We start from the raw sequence: 16,385 nt of genomic DNA, 5'->3' as shown, positions 1-16,385 counted from the left end.
ATCACAAGGTAGAGATTTTTTAGAAATGAGAGAGGTAAGGAAAAAGAGGGCACGAGAGGCTCAGAAAGAAGGTTTGTTCTTATACCTAGCGAATTTTCAATTATAAAATCTTACTCCACCCATTCCAGTGGTTCTAAAATTATTTTTATTTCAGACTAATATAAAAAGCTATCCGCTGTGAATTCATGAAAGTTAGGTCTGATAATTTCCAGTATCTTTACTTTTCTTTTTTTTTTTTTTTTTTTTTTTTTTTGAGACGGAGTCTTGCTCTGTCACCCAGGCTGGAGTGCAGTGGCCGGACCTCGGCTCACTGCAAGCTCTGCCTCCCGGGTTCACGCCATTCTCCTGCCTCAGCCTCCCGAGTAGCTGGGACTACAGGCACCCGCCACCTCGCCTGGCTAGTTTTTTGTAATTTTTAGTAGAGACGGGGTTTCACCGTGTTAGCCAGGATGGTCTCGATCTCCTGACCTCGTGATCCGCCCGTCTCGGCCTCCCAAAGTGCTGGGATTACAGGCTTGAGCCACCGCGCCCGGCCGTATCTTTACTTTTCAAGAGAAGTTTATTTTTCCCAAAAGTTCAAGGAGTATGAATACAAAATTCACATATCTGAAAATATAATCTCACCCTCACTCCCCAAAAATTCACTTCATTAAATATCTCATTTAATATGTTAGTGTTCCTTTTAAGTGACAAAACAAAATTAAGTCACACAACAGTAATACATAGGAACTATTAAAGACTGCTTGGTACTTTGTGTCAAGTTTTTAAATACTTCAGCTCCTAACAGGTAAGTTAAGTAGACCATTAAGGAAATAATATCATGATCCATTTCACAGTAGTATCATGATCCATTTTCAGGTCTAGAATTCTTCATGTAAAATGTAAAATACTGATACAGTTTGGATGTTGTACCCTCTAAATCTTACGTTGAGTTATAACCCTCAGAGTTAAAGGTGCGGCCTGATGGGAGTTAACTGGGTTAGTGGGGCAGATCCCTCATGGGTTTGTGCTGTTCTCATGATTGTGAGTTCTTATGAGATTTGGTTTAAAAGTGTGTGGTACCTAACCCTTACTTTCTCTCTCTCTGTCTTGCTCCCACTCTCTCCACGTGATAAGCTGGCTTCCCCTTTGCCTTCTGCCATGACTGTAAGCTTCCTGAGGCCTTACCTGAACAGATGCCTGGCACCATGCTTCCTATACAGCCTACAGAACCATAAGCCAATTAAACCTCTTTTCTTATAAATTACCCAGACTCCAGCATTTCTTTATAGCAACACAAGAACAGCCTAACACAAATAGGAAGAATTAGAACAAAAGTACTAACAAACTTATTAGGAAATTTAAACTTCCTGATTTAATTTAAACAGCTCTGATTAAGAAAACCTAAATCGTGGCTAGAAATGCTAAGTACAGAATTATCACACAGTATTACCCTATCTTTTTTTAAGGTAATTTTGCATTAAGGCATTCTTAACCTTTAGCACAAATGCTTATACTCCTAGGTCAACAGTTTTCAACATGTGGCCTGAAGCTCCTGAGGACAGGGGTGGTCCGTGAGACCCTTGCAGGAAGTCAGAAATATCAGAATTATTTTGTAATAACACAAATATTTTTTTTCACTCTCTTTCCAGAGACTATGGGACTTGTGTTATCACAATATACTAAATGCAGAAGATATGGGAATCTAGCTGTTTACTATTAAGCCAGACATTAAAAGAGATTTGCAAAATCTGTAAAACGATGTTACTTTTCTCACTGTTTTTATTTTGGAAAGTATATCAACAAAATTGCCTTGATTTTAAAATGTCTCAATTATTATTTTTATTTTAAACAAATATAGCAACATTTTTATATTTCTGTGTTAATTTCTAATATGGTAAATATCAATAGCTAAGACCCACAACAACAAAAGTGCTCTGACATACTCAAAAAGGGTAAGAGCATAAAAGAATCCCAAGACCTGGAAGTTTAAGAAGTGCTGTCTTAGCTGAATAGTAAGCGCTACTATGAACCAACAGGTGTACTGAGTTATAGACTTGGTAACAGTCCTTCCATTAAAAGACCACAATATCTGCCTGTAGTAGTAAAATTCTATCAGTTAACCCCAAATAAAAGGAATCAAGGTAGCCCACTGTAAAAAAGAGCAACAGTCCTTTCTGTGATGATTTAATTTACACATGTAGAAAATATTCTAACATTCAAACAACATTAAAAAAATAACATCACCGACAAACAAAAATTTATCCGTTGCAAAAACTGAAAAGAATTTAAGTTGTTATCCAATTTGGGCCTACAAAATTTAAGGAAAAAATGGACTCTATGATTCTTCCCCCCGCCAGTCCCTAAGCTACAAGCTTACAAATCTTTTATTCTTACAATGTGTTATATAACACTTAAAGCAAAACTAAATATGAAATTTTCGTAATTTTTCATGGTTTTATACTTTCTATCTTTTTGCTACTGCAGGAGGAATTACAAAAATTATGTATATTTAGTAATACCCTATTCAAAAGTATGGTTTGCTTTTTGTTTAAGATTCCTATGTGCTTAATCACTGAAAATACTATAGTATTCACACCACACACAACCACAGTAACACCTGCACCATATAAACCAAACTAAAACCACTATCAGGTAACACCTCTTTCTTACTGATAATGCATAACATTCTTCAAATGTACCCATTCTCCATAAACTACAACTTTAACAGAAAAAAAATGTACACTTCCATCTACTATGATAGTAGTACCAACGTAAGTATATATTCACATATAAATAAATGTTTAGCAATGCAAAACCTGTAGAAATTTCCATACAGAGAGACCTCTTTAAAGAATCAGAAGTATTACATATTTTTAAAGACTTCTTCTAAAAGCAATTTAGCTATGATAGAAAAAGGAATTCTAAGAATATGCTACATAAACTGTTGGTTATCTGGGCTAAGATTAAGTTTACACTACTGACTAACCCACTCATATCATATTTTCATTATTTTTGTTAATATCAAAATATAGTAATATTCTAAGTATTTATTCACTGAACATTCATGCTTTTTACAGTACTTCTTTTCAATTTTACCAAACAACAGCTTATAATATACATAAAGCAGAATTTTTTGAATGTCTTACCTAAAACATGGTCTGAGAAACTTGATCTGGTAACTGTGAATTAAATCAGTTTTAGATACTACTGAATGGTTTACACCCACAACTTTTAACAAAGTTTATACTATTACCCATAATACTTCTCAAAAGTGAACAGTACAATAAAATTTCCATGCATTACAAAATCACCAACGTTCATTTAACCAGCAGATGGAACTAAATTGTCTTGAAAGTGAAAATGTAGGTATCTATAAACCAGAGTAAAAAATGTAGGGAGTACATAAATCCAGACTTTATAACAAGGCACAAATCAAGAAGGCAGAAGGATCAGCATAAAGAAGAACGAGGGGGCTTTTCAAACACCTTTCAAAAGGCAACATTTTTATAAAGAGTTACAATTTTAGTAACAGCACCTGTGGCTACCATCAAATTATTGCTTAGAACTACATAGTACAAGGAATCTCAACAAGTCAAGCCACTTGAGAAATGATGATTTAACATATGCATGGTGTCAAACAGTATTTTTAATATCATTTCCATAGTTAGAGATTTGCCAAGAATAGTAATTTATGACAGAGAAAAAGTTCATTAACTTCCCCTGATAAGTAGTAATTTATGACAGAAAAAAGGTTTTATTTCCTATGATTAAAAATATCAGCTAATTAAGATGTTCCAAGGAATACATTAATTGCAGTTTCTCCTAATGTAGCCTATTTAAACTAATGTCAAAAAAAATTAAGAAGTGTTACTCAGAATCACAGATCTTCAAAAACAATTTTCCCATAAATTTCAAATATGTTCTATGCATTTTCATGAAATATCAACAATTCAAATATACTTTATTTTCAAGTAAATGAAGAAACTGAGTTAATTCTAATAATTAAAGCCCACCCTTCTCAAGTGATTAATTTTAGATGGCTGAGTTGTACAGTTCAGTAAGTTTTAATATAAAAATTTCTGCATATCTCCTTGGTTACCACTTCCATTAATTAGAAAATTCTCATCAATAATTTTTTCCTTTGATCTCTAGTTGTCTAAAATGAGAAAATAAATTTACCTAATCATAGGATAACACAAATGAAATTTTAAAAATTTAAAAATTTGAAATTGTATTATTTGTCCAGAAATAGAATAAACTCAAAATTAATAATACAATGATTTTGTGTAATATTAAAATATCACAGGATCACAGAAGTTAGAAAACTATAGGAAATTTGAAGATTATATATCCCAACTTCACATCTAATGAAAGAAAACAGTCTATTACTGTTATTTAAGAATTTATTCTTTCAACCATTTACCAAGAACCTACAACTGCCAATCATTCTGCTACCAAGAAGAAAAAGATGAACATATCATTATCACTGCCCTCAAAGAGTTCAAAACTCAGTGGAGAAGACATAGACAAATAATAATTACCATATGATAAAAGAAAAATAAAGGTTTCAAAGGTTTTCATATTCAAAATAATATCAGATCAAATAAGACGCTTTTCTGGAGAAGAAAAGATGTCAGAAAACGCATTGCTAAGCAGGTGACATTTAGCTAAGGCTTAAAGAAAAGAGCAATTAATTAGAAAAGAAAGATATTCCAGAAAGAATACAGACATGTGAAAATAGTAAGATCTACTCAAGGAATAGTAAGTGTAGTGCAACTGAAAAGTAGGTCAGTAGAAAGAGAAAGAAATTCGGACTTTATACCAAATGATGTGCCCCTATGTGCAGGTAGAGGTAAAAAGGGTGTTGAGATATTCAAGAGGAAGCCCAATTCGAAGAAAAGTGACAATGGGGACTGGAAGAGAACGAAGTCAAGAGAGATTTTAAGAGACAAAATTGACAGAACTTTACTACACCAATACACCAAAATCAGAGGAGGCTAACATTTCAGCTTGAACAGATGTGGAACTAATGGAACCAGGTAATCCAAAAGACCAAGCAGGAAGGTCTTTTAAGAGAGAGAGAAATTGTTGAGAAAATAAGGGCAAAAGAAGGTAGAGAACTCATTCCAGCTATATGAATTTCTGATTTCAGTAGGGATATTCATATACAGCTAGACTTAAAGAATGGAAGCAGGAGATAAAGAACTGGAAGTTATCTTTACACAAATAGTAACTTCATTTCTTCCTCCTTCCCTACTGTTAAAAAAATCCAGGATTGCAGGATGAAGCCACACACTAAGGTTAGGAGCCTGGTTCCTTACTTTTGAGCAGCTGTACCAACCCTACAATTGCCCACCTCTGAACTCATTTGTGTCACATTACATACCTTTACTTGTTTAAGCTACGGCAGCCACAATTTTTGTTATTAAGAGTCAAATCTATTTATAACCAATGGAGTGGTCCACACAACTTTGTTCTTGCTATTCTTTTCTTGTCAACCTCTATACTCTCCTCAGGGAGATCTCATCCATTTCTTTAGCTTTAAAAACCATCTATGTGCTGATGACTCCCAAATCTAGGTCTTCATTTGACTCAATGAATACTGAGTAGATGTGACAAAACAAGACTATTCAATATATTAAATTTTTGCTATCACAGAGAGTGATAATGGTATAAAACAATATTCTAATCCTATGCAAAGCTAAATAATGTAAAGAGAGATATTATCAGAGAAGCTACATAAAGAGAAAGAAAGAAGCATGGATTTACAGGAGGACCAAAACCCAAACAGGCAAAACCAAATTGTGTATTTTTTCACAGATACCTCACTAAATAATTCTAAATAAATCCATTTTCAATTTCTTTGTGGTAAAATACACATAGAACTTATCATTTAAACCATCTTTAAGTGTACAGTTCAGTGGTATTAAGTACATTTACATTATTATACAACCATCACCACTATCCATCCATCTCCAAAATGTGTTCATCATCCCATATTGAAACTCTTACCCAGTGAACAATAATTCCCCATTTCTGCCCTCTCCCCAAGCCCCCAGAAAACACCATTCTACTTTCTGCCTCTATGAATTTGACTATTCTAGGTGCCTCATGTAAGCGGAATTTATTTGTCCTTTATTTGTCTATTTTTGTTGGTGAGTTTTAGAAGTTCTTTATATATGCTAGATGTTACTTAAATCTATTTTTAAAGAGAATATTAACAAACAAATTGCTATATAAATGAAATTCAGCAAACCATAGGAAAATTACAGGCTGAGTTACTCTAAATAGCCCGTTTATAATTAAGAGCAGTCTGAAAATATAATCTTTTCAGATATGAATTCCAAAATCAAACTGTTTAAAAGTCATCAGTTCTTCCAAAACAATTAAGCACTCTTGATGTTCTACAAAGCTCATAAAGGTACTTAAAAATGCTTTCATAAAATTCACGAATGACCGAAAAAAAACACAAAAAACATGCTCAAATTCACGACTCGTACAAAATACTCTAAAATACCCACACGTGTCAGAGCTCAGAGCCACATGATGCACACCTTCAGTAAGATCATTTGTATTTCAATCTATGTAAATGACACCCATAGAGCACAGAGGAGCATAGCACCCTTAGTAAATAGAGACTACCCTGTAAATGGTGGTCCCTGCAGTTGTGCAACACTGCAGTCCTATGGCATTCAAGTCCTAAAAGATGTTTCTTTTTTAGTCTTACTATTTCTGATATAGTTTTTAAATATAAAACAGAAAAAAGTTAAAATAATAAAAGTACACATTTGTTATTCAATTCAATGACTTGCTAAACTCTAAACTGACTTACTCATTTCTAATTAAACCACTCAATCCTATTCCTTCAAATGACAGTTTTACTACTGTACTAGATAGATGTGTGTTGTTTCTTTTTTAATCACCCTGGCATCCAATCCCCCTTATATAACACCTCGATTTCCCTAAAGTTCGGATAAGCATTTGATCTAACTTGAGGCAATCAAATTCATAGTAATTAAATCAGGGATACGCATGACATAAGGCAGTAAGATTTAGTCCTACAACTTTTGCTGAAAGTTTTAGGAAAGAGATGTTTTCATAATTGCTAAGCCTAGGTTATTGGTGGCCACCTCCAGCATCTCTTAAGAAGGGCCAACCAGAGAGTGAAGCCTACACATACTCAAAAGGCGTATCATAGAGACTTGAGATGTTGATGACAGTATTTGAAGCACTGGATAGAACAATGTCTTATATATCAAGTCATTTCCTTGAATTTCCAAGTACATGAGTCAATAAATTCATTTTATTCCCACTTAACTTCTTATTTGCTAGTCTTAACTAATATGTATAGTTTCACACATAATTAGTTTTATCCCAATAGCCTTTAAATCCCAGTTGTCAGTGATAATTCTGATAACTCCCTGAGGCCTGTCTGTATCAGACTTAAATACATATTATAAGAAGTCTGTAGTGATGAACACATTACTACAAAATTTAAAACTTATTGTCCCTGCAATGACTATTCATTTGCAAAGTGTGCTCTTAGAAAAACAGAATGTAAATTTGGTATCAGTATTAAATGGACAGCTCTATCCACTAGAATGTAAACATGCTTACGAAAAGATACATGAAGAAATTCCATTTCATCAAATCTGGAGAAACAAAATTCCCCTACCTGTATCATACAAGAAGCTATACAAGTAAAATCCTTTATTGAATAGAAGTATACAGAAAAGTGCTGTGAGAACCTTTTCAACATAAAGAAAATGTAACATACAATAGAAAGTTTTTCCATGAATTATCTCTAGTGGCATGAAATAATCTCACTTAAATTTAGAGTTTATATAAAAACATACCCACATTAGTTGCCTAGGGTCGCTGTAACAAATTACTACAAATTTGGTGGCTTAAAACAACAGAAATTTATTTTTTCAGTTATGGAGGTGAGAGTCTGAAATCAGTTTCGCTGGGCCAAAAAATCAAGGTGTTTGCAAGGCCACACTCCCTCTAGAGACTCTAGGCAAAAGTACTAGAAGCCTCTCCCAGACTCTTATGGCTGCTCTGCTCCAGTCACAATGCCTACTCCTTTTCTGCATGCGTAAATGTCCCTCTGCCTCTCTTACAAAGACTTGTAATTGCATTTAATGCCCACTAGATAATCCAGAATAATCTCTCCGTCTCAAAATCCTTAATTTATTATACCTGCAAAGTCTTTCTCATACAGTAACATGTAGAGGTTCTAGGGATTATGATACGGATATCTTCTATGTGGCCATTTTTCAGCCTACCACTATATTATAAGCCATTTCAACAGCTATAATAGTGCCAAAAAGACTAAGAATATGGAAGAAGTATGCATTTTATATACTTAAATTAAATTTTTTCACAATGTTCTCTACTTGTATCCGCAGAAACATAAAAAGCTCCAAATTTGTCATAAAATTAAAAAGGGATCCTAAGACAATAGTAAGAAAATGTATAATAAACATAGCCGTATGAAGTGATTTTCTTAACCAAACTTAAAAAAACATTCCTTGAAACTAAAAAGTCATGACAATCCACTTTATTTCAAATTTAAAAATTAATACAAGACTTTACCTCCAGATCCTAACTGCTTATAGAATCTGTATTCCAAATGTAGCTGTGGTGCTCTTGATTTCATGGGCTCCTAATTGAAAAACAAACAAAAAAAGACATTTAAGTTATTAAAAGGGCACTAGGCCCCAACACAAATGTTACAAATTTTGGTGTCAATGCCATATATTACGTAATAGTCTACTAGGCATCTTTGTCTAAGATTAGATTCATATAAAAATCAACTTTCTGTTCAATGTAAAATAAAATGATGCTACAAATGTACATAAACTAAGTAGCCATTAGATCAGGCAGCAGAAAAATCCCTTAAGTTTGACTCTGACCCTGAGAAAAATATGTTCTGAACATTCATCACTAGAGAAATGATGGCCCTTTTACTATTTCTCCGGTTCCCCAAATTCACCTCTGAACTGTATATTTCTTCCATAAAGGTTCTAGATTAAAGTTAAGCCATAGGACAGTAAGAAAGAACAAAAATGGGAATATGAAAATGTTGATAGTAGCAACAATGTCTTAAATTTTTTTCCCTAAGGTATAATTCATATGCAATAAAACACACAGTTCATAAGTGTTAAATCCATATCAACTCCATGTATCCCTATAACCACCACACCAATCTATAGAGCATTTCCATCATCCCTTTTTTACTTACCACCTTTGGATTAGTTTTGCCTGTTGCTGGATTTCACCTAAATGATATACAGTGTATGCTTTCTGTTGTGTTCAGCTTTTATCATTCGACATAAAATGTTTTTGAGATTCATACACACACACACACACACACACACCACATACACACACACACAACATGTACAGAGGAAACATAGGTTTTAGACATTAGAAATAATATTAAATATGAAAATACAAGAAACAGAAAACTGTATCAGGGTAACAGGAAATCTTAAAAAGAACCAACAGAAAAGTATAAAGGTAAGAGAAAATTTCAAAAAGAATCAATAGAACTTTGAAAAATAAGAGAATACAATAACTAAATTTAAAACTCATTTTGCCAGCAGATTAGCATAACAGAAGAGAGAATTTGGAAACTGTAAGGCAGACAGAAAAACTATACAGAATGTATCATGAAGGAAGAAATACTGGAAAACAGAAGAAAAGATTAGAGACCTGGACAATCCAGTGAGGTTTAGTATGGATTTGATAAGAGTACCAGGAGGAAAGGAGACAGAAAAGTCAGCAGAGGCAATAATTGGATAAATTATTGCTATGAATATTCAAGAATTCATGAGGATAACAAACCACCAATTCAAGAGGAATGTGAATCCCAAACAGGGTAACTAAAAAGAATTTTATACCAACACATCATAACGAAACTATGAGCAACAACAAAAGAATTCACATAAACAACATTAATATCCCACTGCAAAATTTAGAAATTTTATTACAGGAGAAAAACAATCAGCTTAGTTCTTGAGAGGCAGGATAGTACAGTAGTTAAGAGCATAGACACTGAAACTAAATTGTACTAGGTTTGAATCCTAAATCCTCTACTTCTAACTGTGTAACTTTCAGCAAATTATTTAACTTTTCTGTACTTTCCAGTTCCCTCATCTGTAAAATTGGGTTAAAACTTAACCTTTCTATAAAGTACTTAAAACGGTGCCTTCTATACATATAGCACTATATTACCTATAATTATTCAGTTAACTACCTAGAAGTACATAACCTTAAGATGCAATAAAAAGGTGTCCATGTAAACAATCACAAATGAAATTAAATACATAACTTATTCAATCACTAATACCCCTTAGATAAAAATAGAGACCCAAATCTCACTTAGTTGAGTCATTTCAACTAGATTCCAGTACTTAAGCAGCAAAGTTTTAACACTAGTCACCTTCCCCAGGATGATATTTTCATTATTCATGTACAACAAGATATAAGGATGGTAGCTGAGGTAATATTAACAAATTATCTTGAAACAAACTTTTGATCTGAACTAGGGTAATATTAGACAAACGAAAAAAATCTTCATAAGAGATGACGAAGCTGAAAGCAGTCACAGAAATCTGCTCTCCGAACTCAGGTTATCAAATTATGCCTTTATTTGTACCAAGCAAAGTATAAAAGCCAGATAGCACTGAGGTATACAGACATAAGATTTTCAAGTGATTACTTTTATGGCAGGTCTAAACAAAATCACGTTATCTGGCACAAATAGATATAACAGATACAAATGAAAAAACATATAAGGAAATCATGAACTAAGTAACAAACTATCGTTTAATGGTATATGTGGAGAAGTTTTCTGTCCTTCCAATATTTTGGATGCACTTGAGGTGAACATGACTAGATACCACTCTACAACCTCAAAATACTAGAAACATAGATCCAAAACCATTCCTAGTTCCCCCAAAGAACAATGAGTAACCATAATTATTACATGTAATGCTGATCATTGTGCTTTAAACGATCATTTAAAGCTGATCATTGTGCTTTTTCTCTCTAAAAAAGGGATTGTTGTAGGTTCAGGACCACTGGCCTACAACATGAGAAAAGGAAGAATTTCAAAGAAATAAAAGTCGGCAATGCCTGTTCAAACAATGTCCAGGCTGGGCACAGTGGCTCAAGCCTGTAATCCCAGCACTTTGGGAGGCCGAGGCAAGCGGATCCCACAGTAGGCCTCCCCACTGTGATTAATATTCACCAACCTCTTGTTCTGATTTTATGCTCATGAGGGGATCCTGTAATTTTAACTTGGCTTTCTATGTACATCGGCCTATAGAAAAAAATTTGGGCTTTCTAGACCTGTAAAATACCTCATTATTAGTTAGAAATTCACTCTTTCCTGAATCTGAGAGCTTGATAGTGTGAATTGATTACTGTGAATCCACCTCTAAGAAACGCTGACAACTGGTGAGATAACCTTATCAGGTTTTGTTTCATAAGCCAAGGACCAGATCTTACTACCAAGATGGACTCATCTAGCTAAAACCCAGTCTAAAGCCACATGTCAGCCAACCAGTCTCTCTTCATGGCACTGCAACCCTACTGTACATCTTTATTTTGAGTGAAAATAAACACTTGTTACACTAAAACTTGATCTATACTCAAAAGATACTTAATATTAAATATTAGAGTTTTTCTATTTCCTCCCATTTGCCTCTTCTCCTAATAGTCTCTCTTTTATATATTCATTTCACATTACCCTAATAACAGAGGTTATATTGACAGACAAGGTTGAGAAAGGCAGAGAAAACCAAGCCATGCTAAACTTCAGGGAAACCTGGCTGGCAAACCAGACAGAAAAGTTGTACCAGAAAAAGTATGTTGTATAAAAATAATTCCTAGATCCCAATTTTTCCAAAAGAGATCTCTCTCTGCTTTGCAGCTGTCATACTGGGCATATTGAAGACTTCAGAATAATTTCACAGGAGTTTGCTTTCCCTGTTATCTATCACCTACCACATCAAGCATTTCTGGATCCCTGAAAGTCAAGCAATATCCAGCTTTGCCATATATATGAAGTAACAATTTAAAAAGAAACTTCAGAAGCTACCTGGAAGTATGTTGTCAGAGAATATAATCCTGAATACTAAGAACACTTTTGTTTTATCAAAATGTTTGAATCAGAAGGCAAAATCTTGTTAATTTTTATCTAATTAAAAATCCTTCCCTAAATTAAAAATAGGGCCATGATCCAGAAATTCAGTTCTATAATGCTGCCAAAGTAAAGGGATTCAGTTTCTGTGGCACAGACAAACAAAAATGTCCTACACATTACCATATACTTTAAGAGCAGGATGATGTTAGGAGCTTAACAACAAAAGATTAGCTATGCATATAACTGTCAAATAAACATCCAAATTACAAATGACATGCAAACAAAAAGTAATTAAAATATGTAAGTTAATCACTTAAAAAGTAACAAAGAAATAATTAAGAAAAATTAAGAAACAGGAACTTACCAACTTAATTGCCACATATTCATTTGTGTATAAATTTTTCCCTTGAAAAAGAAAAAAAAATCAGATTCTGCAAGTAACTGATTTTAAAGATACATTATATAAAACTGTACTCTGAAAAAAAAACACATAATACATTTAATTAAAGCATAGGTTTTTGCTTCTACTTGGCAAAAAAACTTAACAAGGAAATATTTAAACTTATTATCAACTCAATGATGTATTTAGTATTTCACCTAGATTCAGACTAGAAAGTGATACAAACACTACAGATACTAATAGCCCACTTATAAAAATGGAAAAATTCTGACTTTGTTGGAATATTGTATACAATTTAAAAGTAATCAATAGTCAAATGCATGCTTAAAAAATTTCAAAACCAGAACTCCTATATAAGAATACCAAATTCCTCTCCCAACCACCATTTCATTTTAAATCCATCGTTATTATGAGATGTAATCTTACTAGGACTCATATTTAATCCAGTAAATATATTAAATAAACTTAAAATATCTGAAATAAAATTTTAAAACATTCGATAATTGGCTGTGATAAACTAACCACTTTGAGGAGAAAAATAGTTACTGGCGCCTCACCTTACAACCAAATTAATTCCAAATATCTTAAGAGTTAAATACAAGCTAAAAACAAGAATATTTATCACATCCATACATTAAGGATTTTCTGAGCATAAGAAGATCATGTCTGGCGCAGTGGCTCACATCTGTAATCCCAACACGTTGGGAGGCCGAGGCAGGCGGATCACGAAGTCAGGAGTTCAAGACCAGACTGACCAACATGGTGAAATCCTGTCTCTACTAAAAATACAAAAATTAGCCAGGCATGGTGGCGCACACCTGTAATCCCAGCTACTCAGGAGGTTGAGGCAGGAGAATTGCTTGAACCCAGGAGGCGGAGGTTGCAGTGAGCCAAGATCGCACCACTGCACTCCAGCCTGGGCAACAAAGCGAGACTCCACCAAAAAAATTAAAAAATAAAAATTAGGATCATAATGTTTTATACAAATTTGATTACATAAAATATTTAAAATATTTAATATCACTAGAGATTTAATATCACTAACATGTAAAGAATTCAAATGAATTACAGTAATCTTTAGCACCGGCAAATCAAAAATAATCTAGAAAATTCCAACCGGTCAGCATCTGTAGTCAAAGTAGAGTACTAAGGAGAATTTTGGAAGCACTAAGTATATGAAAATAATTTGATTAATGTGTAGGAATATTAAAAAGAATTAAAAAACAGTACATGATTTCTGAATTTCCAGTATTTTTTCAATTAGCATATATTACTTTCATAGTGAGGAAAATAGAACAATAACAGTTTTTTGGTTTGTATTTTTTTAACAGTGAGAGTAACTGGCCCTGGTCACATTGGCTACTGAACACAGAAGCAGCAATCAACAACTTTGACACATGTGATTTTCCAGCATAATAGCCTGAACCTCCTTCCATACAGCAGCTGATGAACAGTAGTAAAACTTCTAGGCAAAATTTTAGCTTTAGTTGTGTTGCCACCTTTGTACAGTAGTGTTTATTTATACAAATATTATAATACTTTTCTGAATTTTGTCCTTATTGTACAAAATTGAGTGAAAATAAAGGACAAAAAGAAGTATTCATATTAACACTAAGTAACATAGGTGTCATAAACTCAATACAGTTGGCAAAAAGGATGGAACTCAACAGAAGTTCCAAAAGTGGTCAACTTTAAGCTCTTTTCATATACTCATTGAACTTATATACATATTTTCAAAAATTACAGAATATTTTCATATTTTTAGTCAATTAGTTCAACATTTAGATATACCTTCATATATATTTTCAAAAATGCATTATGTATGAAAAGTTAGGTTTCCTCTATTAAACTTGGCAGTAAATAATTTAATGATATTCACAATGAAGAACTTAATGTCAAAGAACATTAACAAAAGACAATTCTGGTTTTGAGTTCCAAGACAGAATTTGTATTTCCCAAACATATTATCATCTTTTCATAACTATTTTGTATATGATGTTTATTCATAAGTACACAAGGAAAAAACTTCACAGGACAAGAAGTTAGGTTAACTACAGATCTCAAAGAATCAAAATATACCAAATGCCTCTAAAAGTACTATTTTTGTACTCCAATGTCTACCTTTGAGGTCACAGCAGAAAGCACTAAATCCTAAAAGGATCATCTTTTTTTGAATACTAGAGATTTTGCTGAAACTTGAAGTCACAATGATGAACAAAGATTAAACAATAATACAAGTGCATTTTTGTCACCTAGCATAGCCACAGCCTCACTTTTAACCAGTATTTGTTATACACGTAAACAAACAAATGATGCAAAGTATGTGTTTATGGATGGTGTGAGTAAGGTGTGAATAAAAGGGAAGGAATGTGCATGTAGTGAGAATCCCATCAAAAGAAAAATCCAAGTAAACTGGTGCCAGTTAAGTGATGCTTTAATCCAATTTTAAAAGACATTTCCAGTAAAGCATTGTGCCATATTAAACTTGAAAATATAGTTTTACCAATTTTGTGGCTTTGGGGTGGTAATTATCAAAAACTATTTTCTTCAAAAACTATATATGTTTACAGCAGAAACAACTATTTACCCACCAATAGCCATTCTCCCCCTACAGAATGCCCAAGCTTGAAAATGGCTGCCCAGCTAAAGACTACACTGCCCGTCTCTCTTTCAGCTTAGTGTGGCCATGTGACTTAAGTTCTAAATATCAATGGACATTAAGTATGTTCCTCCTCACTTCCAGAAAGGAATGTATACGCTCCTGCCCCTTTTTTTCTGTATTCTTGCTGGCTGGGAGATGGAAACAGCTAAAGCAATTTGTGCACAGAGACTGAAGTCACATATTAAGGATGCAGAGGTACCCTGACAGCCTTGGGGTTTCTCCCTCTGGTCTGTGTGGTGTGAAATGAAAATAAACCATTTGCTTGGAACCACTATATACTGAATTTTTTTGTTACTGTCTTACAGTCTATTCCTTAGTTATTATATTTTTCAGATAAGTTTTATGGTAGCTTCGGTTAGAAACAGCAGAAAAATCAATAAACATGAAAATGATGAACCCATTCAAATCTATATATTCATTTGATAATATATTGTAAGGCCTGCAGAATTTTCAACAAAGCAATTATCAAATATAAACAATAAAATAAGGAGTTACTAGCTATGTAGGAATAAGAAAAGAAAAAACAAAAATAAGAGATGTTATGGAAGCTCCTGTGGCATACTTAATTATGTCAAAAGTTACAATGTCTTATTTCAGACATGGTTATTAATAAAGCAATACATAATATTCTCTTCTGTGCTCTTTTATATGATAGACAGATGTGGCCACAGAGTACAAAGGGAAGTCCCTCATGAAAACAAAGGTTATTATACTTACAAATTCTGGACAGGAAGTCACATCACATGCCACACAGGATCACAGGGGAAACGCTAGGTTTTGGTTAGGTGGCAGAAAAACGAGCAAGGGAAATGCCTAGGCCAAAGCATTTACTGGGGTTTCCCAGGGAAAGGCAAGGCAGGGCAGGGTAAATAGTTAAGGATTACTTAGTTTGAATAATTCCAGTGACTTCTGGGCTATAAGAATGGGTCTCTAGCTTCCAGGTACCTGGCCCTGGGGATGATAAGGTAGAGGATATTGCCTCCTAGGTGTATGGGCCAGATAGAAAAGGGGTGGGGATTGGTTAGTGCGCATATCATAGGCATGCTCCCAGCTCAGTTTTTGGCTACTTCTAAGAATTGGCTAACCTCTGGAGGGGCAATCTCTTCCCAGCCAGAAAGGTTTTTTAAGACGTCAAAACATCATAATATACAGAAAAATAAAAATACATATATAATACGACCCTA

General features: G+C 33.7%; 1 protein-coding gene across 25 annotated transcripts in view; it reads right to left on the bottom strand.

Annotated features, from left to right (window-relative positions):
• Positions 1 to 16,385, bottom strand: part of CSNK1G3 (casein kinase 1 gamma 3) — a 105,359-nt gene that overhangs the window by 50,433 nt on the left and 38,541 nt on the right. For 14 of the 25 annotated variants that reach the window (XM_031666434.1, XM_031666438.1, XM_031666437.1 and 11 more), the window contains 3 exons: positions 12,504 to 12,544; positions 8,581 to 8,650; positions 3,129 to 3,161 (listed from right to left, as the gene is read on the bottom strand). In XM_031666434.1, coding sequence (XP_031522294.1) covers positions 3,129 to 3,161; positions 8,581 to 8,650; positions 12,504 to 12,544 — 144 coding nt within the window. The remainder of the gene's footprint in view (positions 1 to 3,128; positions 3,162 to 8,580; positions 8,651 to 12,503; positions 12,545 to 16,385) is intronic. The other 11 variants (XM_021939637.2, XM_031666449.1, XM_021939647.2 and 8 more) reach the window with 1 other exon arrangement.

Source organism: Papio anubis, chromosome 5 (genome assembly GCF_008728515.1).
Source record: "Papio anubis isolate 15944 chromosome 5, Panubis1.0, whole genome shotgun sequence".
In the NCBI taxonomy this organism is placed as follows: Eukaryota; Metazoa; Chordata; class Mammalia; order Primates; family Cercopithecidae; genus Papio; species Papio anubis.
Note: the sequence above shows the minus strand (reverse complement) of the source record. Positions and strands in the feature narration are given on the sequence as shown.